The sequence below is a fragment of the Cutaneotrichosporon cavernicola genome (assembly GCF_030864355.1).
Source record: "Cutaneotrichosporon cavernicola HIS019 DNA, chromosome: 5".
Classification (NCBI taxonomy): Eukaryota; Fungi; Basidiomycota; class Tremellomycetes; order Trichosporonales; family Trichosporonaceae; genus Cutaneotrichosporon; species Cutaneotrichosporon cavernicola.
Genome location: NC_083397.1, coordinates 775,800 through 796,140, shown reverse-complemented (window position 1 = coordinate 796,140; position 20,341 = coordinate 775,800). Strand labels below are relative to the sequence as shown.

Below are 20,341 nucleotides of genomic sequence, written 5' to 3'. Positions count from 1 at the left end.
CCGTCGGAGATATCGTTGCCAATCCTCGCTTTGTTACTGTTGAGGAAGACGTCTGTGACGAAGCCGTACGGGCCGCCGACGAACCAGAGACCACCCCGTCACCGAGGAGGCGGCGTCACTCAACCTCGTCGAAACGGCATACGAAACGGCGTCCCAACTCAGCATTGCTGTTGGCGTCCCTCCATCTCTGGACTGTTCCTCCGGAAGGAACGCTTGGTTATTCAGCAAAACTGAGCATTCAGCTCGGCAAGCCCAGGACGTGCCACGCGTGCAAAAGCGCATCAGGACATCGCGCTCGTCTGGCCGCCTACTGCTGTGGTCGCTCACGACCTCACCTGTGTGCCTATTACGAGGAAGGTTTCGACACGACAGCGGACGTACTGGCCGTGGCCCGCGAGTTCTCTCCATTGCTGCGGAAGGATCACTCCGAGGACCACCCCAACTACACGAACGGGCTGGGCGTAGGTAAAATACGCCACTGCCGGACGTGTCTGGACGCTGGTGGTGACCGTGGCCGCTTCGCAGCGCACTGTCGAGGACGATCTCGGCGAAGGCTTTGCGTGTACTACAACACAGAGATGAGCCCATCAGAGGCGCGCGCCCAGCCCTCCGAACTCATGGAGACGGAATCGATCCCAAGATCACCTGACACGCTCCTCCCCCCTAAGGACCATCCGGGATACAAGCAGAAACTGGCCGTGATCAACGACGTTGTGCGCTGCTGCCGTGCATGCAAAGTCGCCGACGGCCAGCGCGGCGCTCTGGCAGGGTACTGTCGAGGGCGGGATCGACCATGGCATTGCTCGTATTACGGCGCTAGTGGTCCTACAGCTGCAGCCCCAAAGACTATCGAATCCCGCACGCCGCATCCCGATCTCACCAAACCGGAACCAGCCTCAACGCCGATCATCGCGCCACTTCCACCCAAAGACCATCCTGGCTACTATCAAGAATTACTCGTGGTCCGCGACGTCGTGCGGTGCTGCCGAGCATGCAAGGACGCCGGCGGTGATCGCGGCGCTCTGGCAGGATACTGCCGCGGCCGTTCTCGCCCAAGGTTTTGCCCGCACATGGGGACTGGTGATGCTGCAGAGGCTACACCAGGGCCTACCAATACTGCAGCCGAAGTTACCGATGCCACAGCAGAAACGGCTGACGCTGGAATAGGAGCTGCCGACGCTATTCCAGAGCTGTCAGCATTGGTTCCACCCAGTGATCACGATGGCTACTTGCCCAATCTCGCCTTGAGCAAGGGCACGCCGCGTTGTTGCCGCTCATGCAAGAGCGCTGGTGGTAACCGTGCTGTAATGGCGGCGTACTGCAAAGGGCGAACTCGGCCAGCAATGTGTTCGCACTCAGAATCTAAAGGCGGGCTGTCAGCCACCAATGTTTCAGCGGCTCTCGACGAGGCAACGGTACAGTCGGTCTCGCCGGCGTTCGCGCTCGATCATGCGGCTTCCTTCGACGACCAGCCTCTTGATGGAGGCGAGCCGGCAGAATATGACGCGCCATCCTATCCAGCTGAGCACAGCCCAGACTCCTCCGACTCCGACACCAGGACCTCTGAAGGCGACGACTACGATGACGACCGCTTTAGTGCATACGAGTCGGATGCAACTGACGACGGCGCCGACGACAATAGACTCGTGGACGAGGACGAGGATGAAGACGGCAACGCCAGCGAGGAGGAATACCAGTCCTCTCCCTCCGAGACCGACTCGGATGTCTCTGTGCTGTCCACAGGTTACGGCGATTCTCAGCTTCTTGTGGACATCACTCTGGGCGATGCCGCAAATTACACACTCCCACCAGATGATCGCAGGTTCTCCAACCGACTCGTCTTCCAGGATGCAGAAGGCGCATACGACATGGCGATATGCCCTCGTTGCGCTGAGGCAGGAGAGGTTTATGCAGAGCGCGCTCTGTGGTGCCCTGGCCGCGAGAGAGAAGAAGCATGCCTGTTGCACCCAGGTGCTGGACCCGTGTCCGAGCTCCAACGTGCAACAGCTTCCCGAGTCAACGAGCTAAACGACCTGTCGACATCGTCCCCGAGTGAATTGGCCGATGATCCTCTGAAGCGTCAAGACGAAGACATGGATGCGCAGATGGGTGGGTACAATTTTGGTCACATCACGCTGGAGGACCCCACCTACATGGAGGACGACGGGGTGCGCGGCGGGCGAACGGATCACCTGTCTGCAACTCCTCCATCTCAGCCAGCCAAGCGTCTCACCCTCCCAACATCCTCCGTGACCTGTTCATCCAAGTCCTTCCCTTTCCGCGCGACAAATGCACAAGGTCAGCGGCGCGCCAAAACTGTGAAAGCAGCCGCCTCAGTCCCGCGAGCCTCACAAGTGGAACGCGGTTCCACGGGTGGAAACGCTGGCGTCATCCAGATTGCCTCTCCCAAGGAACGGACAGGCTCTAGCATGGTGAATCACAGAGAAGGGTCAGCGAAGGTGCCAACTTTAGCCTCGTCCGTCTCACGTGCGAGCTACACATTGCCGGCGCCCACACCAGCACGGAACTCGACCGGCCTGATGCTACCTCCACCTCTGCCGCGCCCAACTTCGACCTCCTCACCAGCCTCCGGCCCCTATATGCGGCAGACCACGCGGCCTACTGCAGCGTACACCCACACCAATCCTCACGGGGGCGCGCCCCAGACCACGCCCCGCAAGCGCTTCCGCGACCCGGACTCGGATTCGGAACCTGAGCTACTGGCCACGGCACCCCGTGAACGGTCGGCATCAGTCTCTTGGGAATCGCCATCGTCAACACCGCGCAAGAAGACTCGAATGGAGAGACGTGGCGAGTGCGAGACGAGCATGCTTGAAGGCGAGGACAACCTCGAGTGGGGCCTCGACCTCGACGCTGGGGTCGAGATTGCGCGCACCTTCCCGCAGAGGCAGCATCATAATGCCAATGAGACGTCACCGACAGAGCATGGGAGTAGGGAGTGAGGGAAGAGGGAAAAAAACGTAACATGCGAAGTCTTGTAGACTGGCTCTTGTAGATACACATTCCGGAACGACTTGGTAGCATTGCTGTACCCGACATACATTGATGTATCACATTAGCTCTACAAGGACTCAAGCTCCTCTTCTATATGCCTAAGCACGTCGCCGTACCTTGGCGCCCGTCATGACCCCCCGCTGCCGCCCGCGGCTGTCGACCCCAAGGTACTCGAGTATGCTTGGCTCCTTCTGTACCCGTCTGGCGTCGGGGCGCGTGGGCTTTGTATCGTGCCGCCGTTCAGAGATTTCGGGACTTGAGCCGATCTCGATCACCTCCAGCGGACGCTTGGGACGGATCGGGCTCGAGCAGTCCACCAACACGTGTGGCCTGGGGACCGGAGCGGGGTCGCTAAGCGCAGCCAGGTGCACACCGTTTCTCATCTCGCTCAACCTCTGCTTCCCCTTCTGTGCGTTGTCGCTCATCTTGGCGAACTGCTCCTGCAGCTGCATTCCAGAGCGCGTCTTCTCACGGCCCAGTCCTTCCTGGGATGGCTCGCGTACAGCCGCGCGGACGGGCTTGGATCGCTCTGGGCCGCCTTCGTACGGGCGGCCAAAGTACTTGCTGCTCGTGGCGGGATTACTGCGGACCGCTTCGGGTCGTCCCGTACCGGACCTGCGGGGCTTGGGCTGGTCCATATCGAATGAGAGTGTGCGCGCAGTCGACGAGCGCGGCTGGTCATCGAATAAGAGCGAGCGCGCTGTCGTGGTGAGGTTACGAGGAGGTGAGGGAGATCCGAAGCTGAACGTCCGAGCGGTGGTTGAGCGCTTGTCACAGTCCGCGTTCATGTGGTCCAGCAGTGAGTCGAGCGTGGGCGCCTCGACCTCGAGCTCGAGCGTGCGGTCGATGGGCTCCGGTTCGGACCGAAATTCTCGAGGGCTGGATGGCACAAATTGTGCCCTCTGCGATCCCTTGTGCTGAGTAGAAGCCACCGCACGGAGCGCCTCGTTCTCGGCCCGCAGCTCCTCGAGTTTGCCCTTCATTTGGCCCCGTTTCTCCGCCTTGGCCTGCCACATCTTGAGCGTCTTGGTGCGGTCCGCCAGGTCCTTCTGCAACTCTGTGCGCGTCTGGGTCTCTATCGCCCCGAGTCTGATGTCAGCTTTGAGGAATTCACTTTAGCTCACCTCTGCGCTTCGGCCAGTTTGGCCTGCAGGTCGGCCTCGCGTTCACCTGCTGCTGTGCGCCCCCGATGCAGTGCGATCTTACTCTTCTCGACCTCACGCTGCATCGTGTCTCGTTCCTTTGTCGCCCGCGCGACGTCCCTCTCTGCCTTGCCTCGCTCCTTGAGGATAACGCGCTCAAGCTCGGCCTGCATCCGGCGCTCGAGCTCAAGCGTGCTCCGCGCATGCTCGCGTTGGGCAGCGGCCAATTGATCTTCAAGAGTACGGACACGACCCTCAAGAGTCCCGATGAGCGGGTGTTCCTCGAGCCGGTTGTGGAGCTTGTTGACCGCTGCTGTGAGGCCGGCCATATATTTCTGCGGTCAGCTCTGTCCCCCAGTATCTCACCTTGAACCCCTCGGCAGCCTTGGAAGATACAGCGTCCGCACGCAATGCTTCTGCCCGGCGTAGGGCGCCGCGAACGTCATCCTCGTGACTATCGGGCCCTGCGGCATCCAGCTCGGCCGCGACGCCTCTAGCGCGCCGCGCCAGCCCCAGAACCATCTTATCCGCGCTTCTCCACCGCATGCTCGGACTACTGGGAACATGCTGGCTCGACTGAGCCTGAGACATGGACCTCTCATCACGAGAAAAGTTGATATAGAGGCGGTGGACGGCGGGCTCGCCGGTCTCGGGGTCGGCGAAACACTCCGCCCTGCACTCGGGACACTCGGCGGGCGCGTCAGCAATGGTCACGGCTGCGCCCTGGTCCACCATCTGGGCGAGGTACGCGTTGGCCTGTGATGTGAACCATGCGAAGAGGCATCGCTCGTGGAAGACATGTCCTGTAATCAGATAAGAGGCGGACAGGACGCACCGCAGTCTGGAGTGGCGATTGGGAGGACCTCGTCCAGGTCGTCGTGGTGGTCAAAGAGATTCTCGATGCAGATCGAACACTGTGCGTCTTCGAGTCTGAGCGGCATGACGCGCTGTATGTCGGCAAGTACGAAGAGTGGATGAAAGAGTGAAGAGTCAATGTTCCAGACAGTTGGAAACATCAGGCGCGTAGTGACCCAAGGCACGTCACGTGACTTGGCCAAACATGACTCAGACTCACGGCCCTGCGATCAGCTGGCGTCTAACAGCATCAACAATGCATGCAGATTTCCAGTTTGGCAGTCAAGAGCTCACCTTGTTGTTGAACTGTATGCAGTGATAGAGGTTGGCAGTCACACTGGTTCTCTACTCGTGGCGCCCCGCTGTCTTTTCGTCATTTCAGCCACTGGTTAGGTCATAGCCATTCTTCTACCCCATCCACTTCATCCTCACTCTCCATCTCTTTAATCTCCTTCCCCCTTCGTCTTCCTCATCTTCCTATCCCTGTCAGGCCCACACTTCGAGGATGCCGCGCTATCACGTTCTCGTCAACCCCGTCTCCGGCTCGGGCCAAGCACCAGACTGTACGCAGCCCCATTACCACTAGTGCAATTCGCATTCCCTAACCACAGTTATTGAGCACAGCGTCCTTCCCCTCCTCAACTCCCTGGACATCGACTACGACGTGCACGTCACAAAGGGCGTCAACGACGCGGGGCGTATCGGCCGTGAGCTCCTCCTCGAGCGCGAACAACGTGTGTCAGAGGGCAAAGTCAAGCGGGATGACGTGACGACCGTCGTGGTTGGGGGGGGCGATGGAACGGCACACGAGTTCATGGAAGGCGTGTTGGAGGGTGTACGGGGCGGCGCGGAACTGGGGCGCTGGGAGCTCGTCACCCTGCCTCTGGGCACTGTACTCTACTGAAATGGGAGGCTGCTGACACCAGGCCAACGCCCTCCACTCGACCCTCTTCCCGCCTGACAGCGTACCCGTACCTCTCACTGCACGGCTCGAACCACTCATCGCCCCGGGGAACATGCACGCGCTCGCTTCGCTCATCCGCGCACTCGAGGGTGGTGCCCCCCGCTCCCTTCCTGTTACGCAGACCTCGATCTCCAACGCCGACCCGATCCCCTCACACATTGTCCTCAGCACGGCGCTACACGCCAACATCCTAGCGGACTCGGAGGCGTTCCGCGCCGAAATGCCCGGCATCGAGCGCTTCAAACTCGCGGCAGCAGCTAATATCTCCGTCTTCTTCCCGGCCCGAGTGCAGTTGTTCCCCTCCACCACAGGGGTGAGGATGTACGATCCCCGGACGAAGGATTGGAATACCGTGCCGGAGGAAGACTATACGTTAGAGGGGCCGTTTGGATACTTTCTCTCCACGACGACGACTCCACGCCTGGAACCCACTTTTGTCGTCGCGCCAACCCTCGCCCGGCTGCCGCCAGCGCCACACGAGGGAACGATGGACATTGTCGTACTCCGACCGATGCGCGATCCGAAGGTTCGGGCTGCGGACGATAAGGCCGCCGCGTGGGCGCCGCGCGCCAAGGAGGTGTTAGGTGCTGCTTATGATGACGGGCGCCATATTGCGCTCGTTTATGGCAGGAACGGATGTGTTGACCTCAGCGCCCGCGTCCCGCAGCACGACGAGGGCGGTGAACCAGTTGTGGAGGTGTTCCGGTGCGCGGGGTTCGAGTGGACACCAACTGACCAGTCGCACAAGAAAAGCCACACTGTGTGCGCGGACGGCAGCCTGTATGTCATCCCTCTAGGTGGATCGGCGCGCGCCAAGGTCATGGAGAGCCATGCCGGTCAGGGGTTCTGGGTGTGGGGATAGACACAGAAGCTAGATGACACACGTCGACTGCATGTGACAGACATTGTGTAGCCGTTCGGAGAGTGCGGTCGCCACATTCGCACAATGATGATCGAGGTTAGCAGGCCCAAAGCCCAGTTCTCGTCAGCAACGAGCCGATCTCTACACAGCACCCCTCTCGTCACCTTGGCATGGTCTAGCTCATGCATCTGTAAAAACGAAACTACGAACCTATAACCTTTGCTTTGACACATGCACCGAGGGGTTGTATACAAACGAGAGGGACCGGAGGGAATATATCAGAATGCAAATTGACACAGAGCACAGCGGCACATGAGCCCTGATGCGCGTTCATACCCGGGGGACACTGATAAGTGTACCAAGGACGCAGGCAGACACGGGGGTGCGGGGACATGTTTTTGGTATTCTGGTGGTCGGTTGAAGGCGCCGCGCGGGACCAGCAGCTGGCCGCGCAGATCGCTCTCTGGCTCAGGACTGGTTTCCCTTGCGCGCGCTCTTGATCATGGGCGCCAAGCTCGTAAGCTTGGCCGAGTACTTGAAGAACTCGTTCTGCAGTAGCAGCTCGGCGTTCGGGCGCGTGTCCGCGTCGACCGTGAGGCACGCCTTGAGGTAATCGCGGAAGACGCTAGAGAGTTTGTCCCAGTCCTTGATTTTGGGCGTGCCGTTTGTCGCAATGAGATACAGCGCGCGCAGAGGGTTCTCGTTCAGATAGGGCGGCTCGCCCTCGAGCATCTCGATCGCCATGATACCGAGCGACCAGATGTCGACCTTGGGTCCGTACTCCTTACGCATGACGACTTCTGGCGCCATCCAGTAGGGAGTGCCGACCATTGTTGTGCGCTTCGTGTGCAAGGGGTCTGCGATGCGCGCGCAGAAGCCAAAGTCGGCTGGACGTTAGCGCTAACTCGAACAAAGCTCGGGTAAATCGCTGAAACTCACTGAGCTTGACGTCTCCATTAAGCGACAAGAGGATGTTGTCACTCTTGATGTCACGGTGGATAACACCCTTCGAGTGCAGGTGGCGAAGGCCCTCGCAAGTCTCGCGGCTAACCGAGGCAATCTGCGCTTCGCTCATGCAGTGGGCAGTCACAACATCCGTCAAACTGCCCCCCTCCATGTACTCCATGACGACCCAGAGGTCACCCTTCCACAGGTAAGAGTCCTTGAAGTTGACAATGTTGGGGTGTGATGACTCGCGCATGACGAGAATCTCGTTGATGATCAGGTCCTGCTTTGGCTGCTTCTCGAGGTTCATCTGCTTGATGGCAACCGGTGTTCCCGAGCGGTCATAAGCAGTGTAAACACCACCTGACGCGCCCTGGCCAATCTTGTTGAGCTGGCGATATATCGAATTGGGGTCGCCTGGTGAGCAGATCTGCTGCAGCTGCCGAATGACCTCCTCGCTCTCCTTGGCCTTGTCTCGACGGCGCGTCGTGACAGCCTGGTCGCGACCCTTCGTGGTCGAGCGCGTGACCCCCTGCGAGGGAGCTTGGGGCACTGGTGGGGCATTTTGGGGGTGCTCTGGGCGCCTCGACCTCCCAGACTGCGAGTGCGACTTGTGCAATGATGGGGAAGGCTTGTTGCTACTGGTGGGGGTACGAGACGAAACGGAACGGTCGAGTGTCCTCTTGGGCGTACTGCTCGAGGTCGTGGATGGCAACCGCTGCGAGTGCGAACGGTCGAGTTGAGTTGACGGAGGGATCGCAGGCGATGAGGACTGCGAGGATGGCATGCGCTGGAGCTGCTTAGGCGGCGCAACAGGCGCAGTGCGCTCAGCCTGCATGGCGGGTTGGCTTTTGGCAGCCGCTGGGGGTGGAGGAGCAGCGCGGGGAGCATTGAACTGGTAGTTGTTGTTGCTCCCATCGTTGCTGTTCTCGCGCGACATGGCAGCCGAGACGGGCTGAGGCGACTCCGCGGGTGACAGCTGGTGGGCAGGCGCGACGTTACGCATCTTGTTCCACACATCATCTTCGGTCGTCTCGGGGATGTCACGGTTTTGGAAGAACTGGACAACGGCAAGAACCTTGTCGGGGTTCTCCTCCTGCTCAGCGCGGGTGATGCCGTTCTCGTCGAGAATCTTCTGCCATTCTGTGGGCATCCCCGTATCTATAGCGTTAGAACAAGGCAGTCATAGAGGGACTTACATTGTCCCGTGTTGTAGTCATATCCAACGTGGGTGAGGTGGATGGGGTCATACGGGGTCGAGATAACCAGGTTCTTCTGATTGGTGTTGAGGAAGTCTTTGTTGAAGTCAGCGACGTGTCTCACCAGTCGGACAAAACCTCGCCAACTCACCATTGAGCAGGCCAAGGACACTCTTCTTATCCTTGGTGCTCTTGCCGGTCCCGCTGCGGGCGCGCATTGTAGGTGGAGGGGCGCTGTCTTTCTCGGGCTGCACAGGAATGACGGGTCCGATGTTGATCTTCTGGTCAAATGTCGTCTCGAACGGAGCGTTGCTCTTGAAATGATCGGGCTGCTGGTACTGCGGCGTAAGACCAAGGCCGCCAATGGTGGGTGCGTGACTGCCGATGCCACTGCTGTGTACAGTTGAGGAGCCGTTTGATGAACTACGGGTATCATGGTAGTGGTTGCCATTCATCATGCCAGGGTGCTCGCCCGGGGGAAGCGTGCCAGAGCGCACCGGCCTTGGTGGCTGTGGGTTGGTGGAGATGTATGCAGACCCCTGGCCATAAGAGTGCCTGTTCATGCTGGGAGAACTGGTGGCCGAGTATCCGTGAGCAGTCGGGGCTCGGGACGACGTGGGAGGACCGGTCGAGAGGGAAGGGGACATGAAGCCGTTAACGCTCGAGTCGCCTCTGGACGTTGAACCCATCGAGTGGGTTGGTGGCGCAACATAGTGGGGGTTGATCATATCCTGCCGGTATGCGGATGGAGGGCCAGCCAGGGCAGCAGTTGGCCCAGGGCCATAGCCTCCCGAGTGGCGCGCATAGGTCTGACTGATGGGCAGCTCGGACGAAGTCATTGGAGTGGCTCCAGTGTCTGGGCAAGTGTCAGTGCGAGGTTCCTTTGAACGATGCGAGGCAAAGCAGAGTTTGGGATGGAGCTGGATATTGGGAAATATATAGGGCCCTGGTCACACGTACACTCAGACTGGGGATGGCGGATGGCGCCTATACGCTTCGGGCTTGTCGCCGGGTTCCCAGACATTGTTATGGAATTGATTGCTTGTTACTCGTAAAGCAGGCGCGGATGTTTGCGAGCCAGGAGGGGGTTGGTTAAGAGCGCGTCGTGGCAGCGAGGTTGAATCAACGAGTGAGAGAAGGAAAGGGGGTGGGAGAAGGGGCGAATGCGACTGTGCGAGAGACGGTTAATGTTGACGTGGTCACTGGTAAGAAATCGATTGCTAGAAGGAATCGAGGCCGTGTCGCGTCAGGACCGTCACTGCCAGCAGTGGTGGTCGATGGTAGGACACAGGCGCGCTTGGATGCTGGTTGACTGTGGTCCCTTGGGAGTGAAGGGAGATTGTGGTTTGAAAGTGGTGATTGATTGTGCTCGCGTCCGTGCTCGGCACGGTGTCGAGGGACTTTGTCAATGTGGAACAATGGGCAGAGCAGAGTCGGGGCAATTGAAAGGTAGAGTGAGATGGGGTTGGGATATGAGTGGAGTGAATGGGATAGGATGGGATAGAATGTAGAGTGAGGGATAGTGAGAGAGAGACAGAGACAGAGACACGCCGAGGAAGGAGCAAGGTTGACAAGGTGAAGGGGTGATTGAAGGGGTTCCAAGGAGGAAAGGGTAGAAGGGAAGAAGGGTAGAAGGGAAGAAGGGTAGAGGGGGGGAGGGGTGACTGGGGTCGTGTTACCAGGCAAGTTTGGGGCCTAGTCGGTTACCTGGGGTCTGGGGTGGCTTACTATTACTACTACTACACTACAGTACTATAGTACAATGTACCTACAGTACCTAAATGTATCTACTGTACTGTAAGCACTCCAAACCACCCAAACAGCCCAAACGGGCCAAACGGCCCAAACGGCGCTCTCTTTCAAAAGGACAGGTCAAGGGTAAATTGGTCCGGGGTTCGGGCCTCGGGCCTCGGGCCTGTTGAGCTTTGGCCATTAACAGAGTTCTACAGTAATAGACAGCTGAATCGAGAACAATGCACCTGATCAACAAATTTCGAAAAAGAAAAGCAACACAGAGTGTGAATGTCATCAACGTTTAAGACAGGTGTATTGTCATCTTGTAAGGGAGCTAGTAAGATAATGGTGTTAGTGACAGGTATGGGGGTAGGTCTCGGTTGCGGTAGTGAGTGTGCGCGGCGTTGGGAGGGGAGAGCCAAGGAACTGGGGAACCAAGTTAAGAGGGGAGTGTGAGGTTATGAGCGTGGCAAAGGGTGCAAGAGTGAAATGGATGAAGCGTGAAGCGTGATTGCTCCAACCAAAGGGGGTTTTCCAGGGCAAGGTAAGTGATACTGTTACAATACCCAAGCCTCAATTCCAAAGGGTTCAAAACCAGGGTGTTGACCAATTGACCATGTCGAGACTACATCTGGAGAGCTTGGAGAAGGGGGTAACAGAATCCAGGGATCCAGGGAACTGTCCAAAGTTGCGCTTCAAACACTCAGGGTCAATCATTCAAAGGTTGGGCTCTCTGAAAAAAAACCACCCCCCTTTTGCACAGGGATTACGGCTCGGACGGCTCACAAAGGGAAATTCAGGGCGAATTACAAGGGTTTGGGGGGCCTGGGGTGTCAACGCGCGCGCCAAACTCTTTACCGCGTCTTGTTCAATCCTTCAAAGGCAGCCACTCGTGAATCGACACGCGCACAAATGAGGGCATCGGGTTACCATAGTAATATCCAATGAGGACCGCACAGGTCGCACGAGACCCAAGAGTATGGCAGCAAACGAGCTAGCGGCTCAAAAAGAGACAGTGCCGCACTGGCGATACAGGGGCAGCTTCAGAGACCGAGAGATTGCCAGTGCCAGAGATCGCTATCGGTCAGTTCATTGCCGCCATGCCGCCAAGAGCACTATCGTCGTCGTCATTCATTACAGTACATGGCATTACACACTCAAACATTGCGCCGAGTGGTGAGCCGAGTCTGGCATTCTTGGACTAGTTTGGAAACATGTACTGTTACTCGAATAGAATCGATTATCCGGGCATGTCACACGCGATGAGAACGTGGAGTGAGACAGGGTTACTCACTGTATCACTGTCAGATCTCGGGTTTGGACGACAGGAGCAAGACCGTCTTTTCCCAGCAGCACAAACGGCAAGCGGAGCGAACACATAATCAGGGACGGAATGGTAAGACCAGGTCCAACCTCTTCTATCATTCTTTCAGAACCCCATTCTTCTCGTTCTTGGCTTCTCATATTCTCATGAATGACTGCCAGCCTGTAACTGTGGGATGCAACAGACTGTGCGGTGTGGGAACGAGGCCATAGCCACTCTAAACCGCAACACATAGCTACTGGATAAGACCGAGTAGGGCATCGTGTAACGCATGTCACAACTGGCGTTCAAGAATTTAAGAATTCAAGGAGCCGTGGAGCAGCACAGGCGCGTCGAGGCCGTAAATGAATAGGAAGAGTTTCAGTCGGCAATTGTGGTTGGGACTTGTTTGGTGGTATTGTGGTTGAACCACCGAACCGCCGACTCGGCCTGCCCGCGACTCAGGCCGTGGCCCAGGACAGAAGTACTGCACGTACCGCTCAGGAACATCCCTTCATAATGAGCCGGGCTTGTGCAATTCAGCTGCTAGCTGCTAATCTGAACAAAATATATTCCACTGGGATGATCGGTAAGTGCAACTCTCGCCCGATCGCCCCGGTCATACCAACCATGTTGCCCAGTTCAACATTCCCAGTCTAACGGTTTACCAGTCTACGTACCTACATACCTCTCAGTACAGATTGGAGGTAAACCAGAATAAAGAAATTCGACAATATCAGACGGGTGCTTATTTATCACCCCCCATGACTTTAATGCCAGCTGGATGACACGTGACATGTAAGAAGGGAATGGGATCAAATAGGAGAACGTCATCAGACCTCCACTTATGGACGCTGCGCAGGCGGTTTGGATTCAAAGGCCATGAGGCCAAGCCGTCTCGGAGTGGTGCCGACAACTGCACCTTAGTGACAGCCCCCTCCTTGGTAGTTGGGTCATCCATCACTTGTCCAACTCGGCCAACTCGCGACTGCAAGTCTTCACTTTCCGTGTCCTTCTTCCCCAATCTCCAACACACTTGACACACAACAACATTGTCTACACTTCGATCTCTGTCACTCATCAGCCTTCCTCAACTCTACCCAACACCCCCATTAGCAGCACTCACACATATTCTGCGCACCGACGATCCGACGACTCGTTCGTCACCTCCACCTCGAAAGTGCCTATGACGGCAGTTGCAGGTGTGCAGGATCACTGTCAGACGACAACCAACCTGACTCGTGAGTAACTCATGGGTTTGCTTGACTGCCTTCACCCATCGCTCTCAACTCCAAGTCATGTGGCAGTTCCGGCCCGAGATGCCTGATGCCTAAATGCTGGCGCCCGGTGGCGCTGGCGCAGCTCCACCCACCCCTTGACAAACAGTTTGCTGATCGGTACTAGCCTCACTGCCTTTGTCGCACCGCCCAGTCACTAGACCGTTTTACGGAGTTGACTCGACCGTCGAGTCTGGAGGAATCGCAGACGACTACTACTACGACGACGACGACGACGACGATTACGAGGAAGACGGCGAGGGAGAATACTACGGCGTTGATGAATATTACGACGGCATCGACTTTGGTAAGTCCGAGGCTTGATGACGTTGCGTGCGCTTGTCGATCTATGATTAGGGTCGACGCCGCACCGGTTGGTGGTCCGTGCACGCAATATGAAGAGTATATGTACTGACGCGTGCCCGTTATTATGCTTGCTCGCCCGCCTCCTCATGCACATAACGACGACGCCGCCGCCACCACCACCACTTACTCGCCTCACGTCCACCCGGCCCGTCGCCCACATACCAAAATGCCATTCGTCTTTGGCTTTGGAACAACCCGCACTGGTTGGACTCGCCCGGCCCGTCGCCTGTGCGCATCTGCTGTGTGCCGACGACGACAACCTATGGGATTATTAACAGACGAGTGCTACACTGAGGATCTAGGTACCATGTGGCCGTCACCGATCGCGAACCGGCTCACCGTAAACGGTGACGCTATTGCGGAATCTGTCACCGCCAACGCGGCCTTTCATGTGAGTGACAATCCCCACTTGCCCACTACTACTACTACTTCTTCTTCATCTTGCTTCTTCTTCATCAACCTGTCCTTGTTCTCATTGCTAACACTACACCACCTCCATGCCACCTCGCATCCGTCGTAAACCACCCGTCCCTCAACACCGCGTTTTCTCTACCGACTTCATACCCCATGTCATCAAACCAATCCGCAAATGTAAACAACCCCTCCATTGGCCTTCCGCTGTTGCCACCAACCAGCCCGACGACGACCGCCAGTCATGCCTCGGCCTTCCACTCTCCCTCCCTTACGAGGTAGAGTCGCTTGCTGACATGGATGCACGCCTCGAGCTCATCGTGACCCGCCTGACCGAGTGTGTCAAGGCGTGCGAGTGGTCCATCGGGTTCCGAATGTGGACGTCCGCTCTCAACATGTGAGCTCCACTCGCACCGCCACGGTCGCACCTAGCGCTGACGTGGCACAGATGGATAAGCATGGGCTATCCCATGAAGAAGGATATCAAGATCCGCCTCATCTTCCTCTTCTACGAGATCCTTTGTGAGTAGCGCCACGCACCCGTTAAGCATGGTCTGACACGACGCAGTCATCCCAGGCCTGAGTACATCCTTTGTTGATGACCGGGCCAACGACTTGACCGCATTCCTGAGGTGAGAACGCGTACGTGGCCTTTCCCACTGACCTAAGCGACCGGTCACTGACCATCCACGACTTGCGCATGCCATGGCGACCCCTGTACGACGCGTTATACAACGAGCTGTTCCCCCACCCCAACAAGCTAGCGCGCCACACGGTCAACCTTGCCCCAGTCTACTTGAATGTCGCAGAGACGGCTCAGAGATTCTTCCATCCAGAGCAGGTCGACGAGATGCTGGAAGTCATACTTCCCCAGTTCGACCCCAGCATGGACTCGATCCTGGCGACACAGCTCTTCCTGGTTCACTTCCTCCCCATCACCCACTGCGAGAAGTGGCTCCCTCTGGGTATGTCCCGTTGGCAGGGCTCATACTGACGTCTCTAGTGTTCCGCATGTGGTATGGCCTCAACAGCGGCTTGTGGGACGACCAGGCTTCGGACTTGATTGGGCAGCTTGCTATAACACATGTCGATCCCGCGCGATCAGATCCGTCAATCCTTAACCGCATCCCGCGCGGCCGCACCAACACCCCCGCGGAGCAGGCTTCTAACCCTGCTACCCGCAAGGCCCACCGGCAGCACAAGGCCCGCCTCCTCGACGTCCAAGGCAAGGTCGTTGAAGACGATGACGGACTCAACTACTGGATCGACCCCGAGCTCCTCCCAGCAGACGAGGACCAGGGGGATCCCAACTGGCGCGGCATCCGCAAGGACGTCGGTGTCTTCACTGACGAGCAGTTCGAGTTCATCATGTCCAAGTGTCTGCGCTCATTGAGTGAGTCAACCCAAAGCATTTGAGACTCAGCTGACAGGCAGACGTTCCGGTCGGAGGAAGTCTGGCATCCCAAAACAGCATGTCCATCACTGCTGCCGACGCACGCACAAGCAAGAAGATTCTGGATGCAAAGAAGCCCATCGACCGCACCCAGAGTCTCGCCGAGGTCATCATCTACAGCATGGCAGAGGACTCGGCCATTATGCCCTTTGGTACCAACAGCGTGCCGACACGCGCCGCAACTCCTGCGGAACCTCACTACCCTACCTATTCGGGAAACCAGAACTACCTGGATCCTCTCACGCGCGTGAAGAACGGCTTCACCGCCATGTCCAGATCAGGCAGCACCGACTCTCTCGCTGCAGCGGGCGAGCGCATCGAAGCCAGCAAAAAGTATCTCGCAGGCTCCAAGGCACTGGACCACCTCTCCAACCTCATCACCAGTTGCGAGACCTTCTTCCACCCTAGCAACGCAGGGCCATGGTCGGCGTTCCTCACCGCTTTCCTCTCCCACTTGACGAACAACTTCGTTCAGCGATGGAAGCAGGAGGAGGAGCCGTCATGCAAGACGCCTCTCGAATGGCGCCTCACTCCTGAGATCAAGCGCGCGTTCGTGCTTTGCCTCCGGCCTGTCGCGCTGTCGGCCATGTTCAACAAGGACATGGAGTCAGCGCAGCCGGCAATCTCGACTCTGCGTCGTCTCGCGCTCCTCGAGCCTGACCTGATTATGCCAGCGATCATGGAGCGGGCGGTCCCGTCGCTGCAGGGTCTGGAGGAGACGCAGCGCACTGCGTCTGTGACGTTTGCTGTCGCTGCTGTCGCGTTCCCCTTGGCTGGGCGACAGCTGTGGCGCTACGGCGGCATGTACGTGGCCGACATCTTTACTCTGCTCCTTCCTGGCATCGACCTCAACGACCCCACCAAGACTGGGCTGTCGTGCATGGCAATCTGCAACATGGTGGACTACATCCGTATCGCCGACATCTCGGAGGTCGACGAGGAAAGGGCCAGGGCAGTCAAGGCTGGCTCACGGTCTCTGCGCATGGCTCCTCGCATCACGGTCGAGGACGATCCAAACGACCCAATCACTAACGAGTTCGAGGCGCTCAACGACCTGGAGGTAAATGAGCGGGTTCGCCTATCAACTGCCGCCTTCCGCGAATGGGTGCCGGAGTTCCTCGGACGTGTCCTGCTCCTATTTGCCAACCTCCCCGAAGAGGGTGGTAAGACTGGCCGCGCCGGTGGTAAGACGGAGATGTTGACGCTGCAGAGTGTGCTGCACACCTGCGGCGCCATTTTCGCGGCGCTTGATGACAAGCTCTTTGACGCTGCTCTGGAACAGGTAGTCGAATACGCTACAACGACGACGCGCTCCAACGCAGTGGACGCTGTTGGCGAACTGGTTAAGAACCTCTCGGCGGCGAATGCGACTAAGGTCTTTGAGCGTCTCTTTCCCATCTGTCGCCAGCGCATCATCAGCGAGCTCAAGGCGGGAGCATCGTCTACACGCACCACGACTACCTCCATCCCTAGGCCATCGGACGCGCCCCTCCACTGGTGGCAGTCCATCCTCTATGGCCTGCTGGTTCCCGGACGCCTCAACTTACCCAAGCACCGCGCCGACTACATCGACCTACTCAAGGTCATGCTCAAGAACACGTACTCCGAGCGCGGCTGGGCCTGGACTGGCAAGATCGTCGAGAAGACGCTCAGCTGCCTTACCGCCCTCTACCTCGAGGAGATGAACCTTCTCAGCAAGCCGGACCGCGACAGCGACGACTTCAAGCTCAACCACTCTCTCTGGTGGGGCAAGCTGTATCGCGCCAACGAGGCGCTGCCTCAGTGGAAGCGACCTAACGACGCCGACGTCGAAATGGCCCTAGAAGTTGTTGGCCTCGCCGACGAGGCGGTCACCACTCTTGAAGGTCTCCTCGAGACGCGTACTGGCGACCAGGTGTGGATCAACGACTTCTGCCGTGCCATGAACCTCGTCGACGAGGTGTTATTAGGCACCTACTCGCTCATTCAGGAGCGGGAGGAACTCAAGCAGGGTGGCAAGGTTGCCCCATCGTACATTCCCAAGGAATTGTGGCAGTTGCTGCCGCCGTACAAGGCCGGCTTCCTCCTCGTGGACCCTAACGACCCTCGCTACCAGCGGGTCATGCAGTTCCGCGCGCGCACAGGAGAGATGCTCCACCGCGCAGCCAACATCATGCGCACTGCGGGCGACTCGGACAGCTCAGTCGACAGTGTCAAGTTGCTAGTCGCAACGATCGGGTCGTGGCTCGTGTCGTACGGCATGCGCTCCAAAAAGTACCAGTCGGCCTCTGCAGCGTACGAGAATTTGCAAGCGAGTAAGCGCATGTACGATGGGCAGCGCAAGCAGCACCGCTCTGTGCTCTTGGGTGCTGCTCAGGTACACCATAGCAACCGTCTCATGACCGCTAGCTACTACCGTGTCCGATCGGCTCTGGACGACAAGCTCATTACGAGCATGCTCGAGTTCTGCTTGTCGCCGTTTGTGCGCATCCGACGTCGCGCGCAGTCCCAGCTCGACTCGATCACCAAGACGTACCGCGGCTCGTGGGTGCTGTGCTTCCCGACGCTCTTCGACGCTCTCCAACCTGGAAACGACCCAGACCGTATGAAGGGCGCTCTCTACGTTCTGCGCTACAACATAGTTGGTCTGGCCCGCATGGCGCGCGACTGGCGTGGACTTGTCGAGCTTGTCGACTGTCTTCTTGGCGCACACCACGAGACCAAGGCTTCGATTCAGACTTTGGTTGGCAAGGCGATCGATGAGCTCATCTCAAAGATGCGCGAGCCGGTCATGTTCCGTCTCAACTTAAGAGTCGATACCTCGGAAAAGGCGGCAGACGACCTCGTTGAGGCGGCTGGCGGACCCATCAAGCCCAGCGAAGCGGTGATCAGGGCCACAGACGAGGGAGAGGTCGCACGTTTGGCTTTCCAGGATGAGCAGTATGACAAGCTTGTCGACCACGTTCGTTCCACTACACAAGACCCAACCCTCAACTGGAGGTACCAGCAGGCAGCTGCTCGTTTCCTGTACTCGTTGACGCGCCGCGACCGTCCCACTGACCCGCGCCTCCTCGAGTTCTTCCTCACCAACGTTGGCAACTCGCATCCTCGCATACGCGACTATGGCTCAGCTGGTTTGACCCGTATGCTGTTCCAGGCAACGATGCGTACGTTTGCCCAGGATTCTCTCGAGCGTCTCTTCCTCCAGGAGCCGTTTGACCCCTTCGCTCGCGAGCTTGACCTCACCAATATTGGGCCAGACTTTACCCAAGAGTATCTCGCTAGCTTCCGCGAGCCGCCTACGGACGACTCTGTCCTCCAGGACCGCATCGACACTGGATGGCTCTGTTGGGGCCGCAAGATGGAAGTCTCCCGGTTCTCCGGTTGGGATGAGCAGGTCTTCCACCTTGAGCCAGCCTGCAAGCCAGCGGTCGACCTTGTCAGCAACGCGATCAATGATCCAGCGTGGTGGAAGCGCCTCTCCGATTTCTGGTCTCAGGAGGAGTCGCGCAATTACCCTTCCGCGAACCACATCGACCTAATCTTATCGCTCTGTCAGGTCAACGGCCGCCCTGTGCTGGACCAGATCAAGCCAATCGTGGACAACATGCTCAAGGACATGGATGCGAAGAAGGTGTACGATCGCCACATCACCCGCGCCATGTGGGAGCTACTGGCGGGCTTACTGCGCGGCACCTGGGAGTGGCCAGGCAAGGACCGCAAGGACTTCTGGGACTGGTTCTCGCCACTGCTCCCTGAACTGTTCCGTAATATCCGTCAGGACACGGTCAAGTGCTGGGACATCACCGTCGAGTACGTCCTCCACGAGCAGGACCCGCGCCGCTATAAGCCCCTGGTCGACTTCATGCTCGAAACGGCCTTGGCCGCCGACTTCCAGAGTGGCTCCGCGTTTGACCTCAGCCGACGCGTGCAGCTCTGCCGCTCGGTTCTGCGCTGCTTGCGTTGGCGCTTCGAGTCGTGGTCGCCCGAGTTTGCACAGTTATATTTCAAGGCCCTCGACTGTCCGTACGCGGATGTACGCGCGTTGATCGGCTCCGTCCTCAATGGCCTCGACCAGCTCAAGTGGAACGCCTCCTACCCTTCAGCACACGCCCTCGTGGATGCTGTGTTGGACGATCCCGAGTGTAACTTGGACATCATGGGCATCCGCAACCCGCCCTTCCAGGCACAACTAACGGAGATTGTCGCGCGCCTCCAGGAGCTGCGCAAGGAACGTCCTCACGGTCCAAAGGCCATAATGTCGGCGCACGACACTACGGCGGTTACGAGTAAGCTGGCGAGAGCGTAAAGATGAAACTGACAGCAGTGATGCACTGGCTCACGATAGAGCTCTCGGACGTACATGCCGTAGGCACGTTCCCATACCTCATCCCCATTCTGCCCGAGATCTTCGAGCTACGCGAGATGAACGACAACAACGAGATGCAGGCCATCGCCGGCCGCTTGCTCGCTTGGACTACATCGATTACCCCGGCATTCCAGCTGGTCGAGCCGCTCATCATGCAGCTCATCTCGATCCTCCAGCACTCGACGGTGAGTTTACGTCTGACAATGCTGACGTCAGTCTTGGCGCACCAAGATGCACTGCATGCCGGTGCTGAGTCTCACATACTTCCGCAACCTCTCGCTCCTGTCGGAGCCTTGCAAGGCCAAGTGTCTCGACGTCATCTCGACGTGTCTGAAGGACCCGAACCAGGAAGTCCGCGAGATGGCGTCCGTCACGTTAGGCTCCTTCCTCCGCTGCTCGCAGCGCTCGATGGTGATTGTTCTCAAAGACCGCTTTACGCGTGAGATCAACACGGTCAAGGTTCCGCG

At 58.2% G+C, this 20,341-nt stretch overlaps 4 protein-coding genes across 4 annotated transcripts; 2 read left to right on the top strand and 2 right to left on the bottom strand.

Annotated features, from left to right (window-relative positions):
- Positions 1-1,343: 1,343 nt before the first annotated feature.
- On the top strand, positions 1,344-2,963 carry CcaverHIS019_0503250 (uncharacterized protein; the record flags this gene model as incomplete). The annotated part of the gene is made up of 1 exon (XM_060601472.1): positions 1,344-2,963. One exon carries the CDS (start codon positions 1,344-1,346, stop codon positions 2,961-2,963), a length of 1,620 nt encoding a protein of 539 aa, XP_060457962.1.
- Positions 2,964-3,113: 150 nt separating this feature from the next.
- CcaverHIS019_0503240 (uncharacterized protein) lies at positions 3,114-5,098 on the bottom strand (the record flags this gene model as incomplete). Its single annotated transcript, XM_060601471.1, has 4 exons — positions 3,114-4,104; positions 4,140-4,492; positions 4,524-4,960; positions 4,993-5,098. The coding sequence occupies 4 exons, from the start codon at positions 5,096-5,098 to the stop codon at positions 3,114-3,116; spliced, it is 1,887 nt and encodes a 628-aa protein (XP_060457961.1).
- A 419-nt stretch (positions 5,099-5,517) lies between these two features.
- Positions 5,518-6,838, top strand: CcaverHIS019_0503230 (uncharacterized protein; the record flags this gene model as incomplete). Its single annotated transcript, XM_060601470.1, has 3 exons — positions 5,518-5,575; positions 5,624-5,904; positions 5,939-6,838. 3 exons carry the CDS (start codon positions 5,518-5,520, stop codon positions 6,836-6,838), a joined length of 1,239 nt encoding a protein of 412 aa, XP_060457960.1.
- A 468-nt stretch (positions 6,839-7,306) lies between these two features.
- On the bottom strand, positions 7,307-10,006 carry CcaverHIS019_0503220 (uncharacterized protein; the record flags this gene model as incomplete). Its single annotated transcript, XM_060601469.1, has 5 exons — positions 7,307-7,725; positions 7,778-8,944; positions 8,983-9,078; positions 9,134-9,838; positions 9,943-10,006. The coding sequence occupies 5 exons, from the start codon at positions 10,004-10,006 to the stop codon at positions 7,307-7,309; spliced, it is 2,451 nt and encodes an 816-aa protein (XP_060457959.1).
- Between the last annotated feature and the right edge of the window lie 10,335 nt (positions 10,007-20,341).